Source organism: Schistocerca serialis, chromosome 7, assembly GCF_023864345.2.
Source record: "Schistocerca serialis cubense isolate TAMUIC-IGC-003099 chromosome 7, iqSchSeri2.2, whole genome shotgun sequence".
NCBI lineage: Eukaryota > Metazoa > Arthropoda > Insecta > Orthoptera > Acrididae > Schistocerca > Schistocerca serialis.
The window spans coordinates 374,598,133-374,604,117 of NC_064644.1; the positions used below are offsets into that span (position 1 = coordinate 374,598,133).

Genomic DNA, 5,985 nt, shown 5'->3' on the forward strand with positions numbered 1-5,985 from the left:
TTAATGGACGGGGAAAGGAAAGCGGTTGTGCCCTTTCGAAGGAACCATCCCGGAATTTGCCTGGATGGGCGGACGCTGATTTGAACCGTCGTCCTCCGTCAAGCGAAGCCAGTGTGCTAACCACTACGCCACCTCGCTCGGTGGAAGATTTGGAATTTAGTACAGGACACCAGTAAGAGGACTGGTGGTCAGGGACTTTACGCCAGCACTCCTCGTCCCCTTGCCAGCCAAATATTAGGAGTCAAAAATTTTCTACCTCCAGCATTCGAACCGGCTTACCTCCTAATGGACTGCGTTAATGAACTCGGCTACGGTGGTGGGTGGTTTAATGTCCAAAACAGGTAAATTACAAGCTTCAAATAATGTAATTTCACTCAAACTACTAATCGGATTTCGAAGAGTGAAAAGCTGTTGAATTCGCTTCCTTTAGGACTACTTCGCTACCAGCACAAATTACTGCAGTTCTGTTTGGGAAAAGCGAAGTTGATACAGGTATGTCCATAAGTACAAATAATATATCTATGGCAAGAGACTATACGTCATTTAGTGGAGAATTTTTCACAGTTCTTTTGGATGAAAACAAAATCACGATACCTTAAACTGTTCAGGAAATGAGGTGAACATCTTTTTGAGGTCAACAGCTTCGTTGAGTCGACCGGTACATCTAAGAGAGTTATGCATTTGAGAAACTACTGTTGGCGCGCTTTTTGTGCCAGAATCAACGATATGTAAGTGGATGTGAGGAGCCTACTGTTGAACCATAATTGGGTTCAGAATGAGATTTTCACTCTGCAGCGGAGTCTGCGCTGATACGAAACTTCCTGGCAGATTAAAACTGTGTGCCGGACCGAGACTCGAACTCTGGATCTTTGCCTTTCGAGGGCAAGTGCTCTACAATCTGAGCTCCCCCCCAAGCACGACTCACGCCCCGTCCTCTGAGCTTCACTTCTGCCAGTACCTCTTGTCCTACCTTCCAAACTTTACAGAAGCTCTCCTGCGAACCTTGCAGGACTAGCAGTCCTGGAAGAAAGGATATTGCGGAGACGTGGCTTAGCCAAAGCCTAGGGGATGTTTCCAGAATGAGGTAGGAGACGAGATACTGGCAGAAGTGAAAAAAAAAAATGGTAGAGCACCTGCCCGCGAAAGGCAAAGGTCCCGAGTTCGAGTCTCTGTCCGGCACACAGTTTTAATCTGCCAGGAAGTTTCATAATTGGGTTTCGCGACGTTGGCTACTATGATAAGATACTGATTTCTTGTAACGTTTCTTAAAATCGTTTCATTATACGTTTGACCAATTTGATCACGTTCTCGTCCCATTTCCTGTACCGCTTGTCCGCGGTGTACTTCTTCAAACTCGCCCTGAAGAACTGAGCATGTGACTGATATAAATTTAATCATTATCTGACGTTTATATGCAAACAACTTTTTCTCTGCATCAGACATTTTACATGCTCTGTAACTGCGTTACTTACCCTGTGTATGCTTTGTAATCCACATTCACATTTGTGTAATAACAGTCTACAAATCATGCTTCCTCCCTTACCTTGCCTTTTGTGTGAAAGAATGAGAGAGTATCTCTTCGGGTTTAGAAGGCATGTGGCAAACTAGCTGCTTTCTGTCCGATGGGTGGTACTGGTAACAAACTTAGTGTTCCTTTACCTTGGCAAAGAGGTCTATTACCACTATGCGTATCTTGTTTGTTTTTTATGTTGGCTGTGGAAACGACCCCTCTGGTCTTTTCCGCTTTACCTGGATGTCTCTCTGAGTGCTACCGAGCGTGTGACACTCTAACGCTGGCTGTTGATGAGTTTCGTTCGTAGTGATTAAGTGCGGTTTTGCTATTTAAAAGTCGTGGCTAATATGCAAACTATTCAACCTAACTAAAGCGTTTTATCCCATTTTCTAGGACGTGTTGAGTTAAAATCATAATCGTTCATTAGTGCTAAGGAATGTCCGGGGTTCGATTTATTCGGTATTCTGGGTTTGCTCTGTTCCTTCGGAACATTGTAGTGTGGAATATTCTCCACCGCGTATTGGTTAGGCCAAGCTGCAGCGATGTTTACCTTGAGTGAATGTGAGAATAAACGTATTTGGCGCGTGTGTGTTTCTTTCTGTATTAAATATGGGTCTTTTATTAAGGTGTACTTAGACATACCGATTTCCACCTGTGCTTAGTTACACAAATTTCCACGTGTTTCTCGTGACACCGCAGGTCCAGTTTCTGTATTTCAACCCATGATCCTAATTAGACTGATCAGCGCCTGACACGGCATTTGAGTATCCGTATTTCGAATTTTTGAGAGATTTTATTAACCTCCTTTGTTTGTGGCGACCACGTGTTGCATGAACCAGTGGGACCTTCATCTTTTCTGGTCTCGTTAGTTCTTTTCGCGGTTCTTCATGATTTAATCTAGTCTTTATAGCCAAGTGCTGTTTATTCAGTAATCTCGTGATTTTTGTCCGTTTCACTAAGGTGTTTCGCTCGATGAGTGATTAATTCATCCTCGTGTTCTTTCCCTTTCCCCATATATATAGAGCGCGAACTCTCATATCTAATACGTACACTAGTAAAACTGTTTCAGTCTGTATAACTCTCTTTGCCATAATTGCATGCTTATGCTTTACCTTCTTGTTTGAATCTAGTATGAGCGCACAAAGCTGTACGCTCCTTCGTCTCCTTTCACCTCCCATATGATTAATTAAGATGTACGAAGTCGTTTTGTTTTATCGGGATCTGGTGAATTGTTTCATGCTCAGCCAAGAGACAGCTATGGATGTTCCACCTTTTTCTCATATGTGAATTTGAGAATAAATTTTTCGTGTAAAACTAATATCGTATCTCCCGTCCAATTCTTTATACTTACACCTAGTCACCCTCATTGCAAAATATAGTTGTCGGAATGCTTATGTTTTGCAAGAATATTTCAGTGCTGTTTTCATAAGCTGCACAAACGGGGCAGTGATAATAATGAAACATAATCTGAGAGGAAGCCCTCCCCGCTAGAGTGCATAACTCATTTAACACATATTTTATAGCGCGATTTGATTTTGCATAATTTTACTGAATTAATTTAATTCCGTTTAATTCTGATTATGCAATCATACATAATTTCCCTGTTCGGTCTGATTATTAATGTGTAAAGATCGGCTTGGGCTGGTGGCAATCGTGTAATTTATAATAGTTCATACCTAAAGTAAGAGCCCTGAACCCAGAAATGGCATATACACCTGCGTCAGTACCACTACCAGTACAGGAGGGGTATGTTGCAACCTGAAGTTGTACAAGTTCATAAGAAATGCAATTACAAGAAATGTTGGTTGCCTGGGAGGTCTTTTCAGTCCATTCAGCCTCACTTTAATGTAACAGCCGCTCGCTTGGCGCTGATGATGCAAGAGTTCTGCCTCTCTCGAGATATGACCTGTTTCGTAACTCTTTCTCGCTGCTATTCTTAAAATTAGTATCGCGGCGGACATGTATTAGGTCGTAAGGACGCGTAAACAAATGCGGTGGGCGCCACAGGCTTTCGTCGTCGCCCACTACCCACGCGGTATCAGCTATCGAGCGAGTGCGCATGCGCGACGCCTCCCGTAGCAGAGGCGCGCACGGCTCCGCGCCTTGCGCCAGTCGGACGCCGGCAGCCGACGCCGACGCAAGCTCCACTGCGAAGCATCGCGCGCCGCCTCACCGGACTACGGACGCGCCGCGTCCTGTCGGAAGAATAAACAGTGGGTAGGCAGGTCATCCTCCGACTACCAGTTTAAATTTCTACCGTGTCATAGGTAAAAGCTCATTTCTGTCGGGTATCAAAATTTTTTAACTGTGAAGAGTACTAGTTGTAAACGATGACATCGTGAGAACCCATGTGCTGGTTTGAGTCGTGTTGAGAAGGGAAAAAATTTTCAATGATTTTAGTTTTACATCAGACATGTTCTAGTGGAGGATGAAGAACGTAAGACTAGTTTTCTTCTCTTCTCTTACAGGCACGAGGGGGGAAATGGCAATAATGACTTGGCCACTCTACATGAAAAATTTCGGATAGTTACGCAGTGCATCAATAACGAAAAATATGTTTCCGTCGGCAGTAAGATTCTGTCGTTTTTAGCAGTACTGTGGTAAGCTTTGCGCTTACTTTTCAAGGTTTTTATCAAGATCAAGAGTTATTGAAACGTCGCTTGGTTGAGTGTATGGAGCTACAGTACCTATTTCAAATTGCGTTCGCTGTCATGAAGGCACCTGTATTACTACTCTAATGCATCGTTATGGACGTAATCAATAAATAGTGACACTATTATCATCTGTGAGGTAGCTGGGACCACGTGTACACCGAGACGATGACGACAGAAATTATTTTCACTTCTGAGGGCGTAGTGAATGGGACGAAGATGATGGACACGTCGAGCGAAGTGACGGCTGCCAACGCGACGGTCGAGCCGCTGTTCTGCGGTTCGGGCCTGCAGCAGTTCCACGCGGGCTACAAGGAACTGCACGGCTACTTCAGCCTGCTGGTGTGCATCTTCGGCTCGGTGGCCAACTCGCTGAACATCGCGGTGCTGACGCGGCGCGAGATGCTGTCGGCGACCAACAGCATCCTGACGGGCCTGGCCGTGGCCGACCTGCTGGTGATGATGGAGTACGTGCCGTACGCGCTGCACATGTACCTGCTGCGGCGGCCGCGGGCGCTCACGTACACGTACGCGTGGGCCGTGTTCGTGCTGTTCCACTCCAACTTCGCGCAGGTGTGCCACACGGTGTCGATCCTGCTGACGGTGACGCTGGCCGTGTGGCGCTACCTGGCGGTGGCGCACCCGCAGCGCGGCCAGATCGGCATGCCGTGCACGCTGGCCGTGGTCGGCTCGGCGTACGTGCTGGGCCCGCTGCTGTGCACGCCGCACTACCTCGCCTTCGAGGTGGCCGAGCGGCGCGAGCGCAACGCGACGCTCTACTTCGTCCAGATGAGCCGGCTGAGCCAGGCGGCCGGCGGCCTGCTCGGCGACGTCAACTTCTGGGTGTACGGCGTCGTCGTCAAGCTGACGCCCTGCGCCGCGCTCACGGGGCTCAGCCTGCGCATCGTCGCGGCGCTGCTGGAGACGAAGCGGCGCCGGCGCCAGCTGACGGCGTCGGCGTCGGCGCGGGCGTCGGCGTCGGCGTCGTCGCGCCAGCAGGACAAGGAGCGCCAGACGGACCGCACGACGCGCATGCTGCTGGCCGTGCTGCTGCTCTTCCTGGTCACCGAGCTGCCGCAGGGCGTGCTCGCCCTCCTCAGCGGGCTGCTCGGACACCGCTTCTTCGCCGAGTGCTACGTGCCGCTGGGCGAGCTCATGGACGCGCTCGCGCTGCTCAACTCGGCCGTCAACTTCATCCTGTACTGCAGCATGAGCCGCCAGTTCCGGGTCACCTTCTGCCAGCTGTTCCGGCCGCGAGCGCTCGGCCGCTGGATCGCGGTCGAGATGTCCCACAACGGCGTCACCACCACCAACAACGCGACGCAGGTCACCCAGCTGTAGTACGTCCGGTGGGCCAGCTGGGGATGCTCCGACGTGGTGGAGCGTCATTCCCTACCCGTCGCCTTTATGTGCAGGCACCGCCGTATGGCCTAATCCCATATCAGACACCATCCACTATTTCCCACCTTGGCCGTTTTATAGCACAGTCATTTATTTCACATGTAAATAAAATGTCGTGTGACTAGGACCTAGCCGGCCGGCGAGGCCGAGCGGTTCTAGGCGCTACAGTCTGGAACCGCGAGACCGCAACGGTCGCAGGTTCGAATCCAGCCTCGGGCATGGATGTGTGTGATGTCCTTAGTTTGGTTAGGTTTAGGTAGTTCTAAGTTCTAGGGGACTGATTACCTCAGAAGTTAAGTCCCACAGTGTTCAGAGCTTTTTGAACCATTTGACTAGGGCCTCGCATTTGCCGGGTGCAAGTCTTTCGATTTGACGCCACTTCGGCGACTTGCGCGTCGATGGGGATGAAATGACGATGAT

General features: G+C 49.1%; 1 protein-coding gene across 1 annotated transcript; it reads left to right on the forward strand.

Moving 5' to 3' along the window:
* Positions 1–4,332: 4,332 nt before the first annotated feature.
* Positions 4,333–5,505, forward strand: LOC126413098 (G-protein coupled receptor dmsr-1-like). Its single transcript, XM_050082993.1, has one exon. It carries the CDS (start codon positions 4,333–4,335, stop codon positions 5,503–5,505), a length of 1,173 nt encoding a protein of 390 aa, XP_049938950.1.
* Positions 5,506–5,985: the final 480 nt, after the last annotated feature.

Excerpts from the sequence above, each read along its gene's own strand:
- LOC126413098 (XM_050082993.1), top strand. The coding sequence starts at position 4,333 with ATGACGACAGAAATTATTTTCACTTCTGAGGGCGTAGTGAATGGGACG.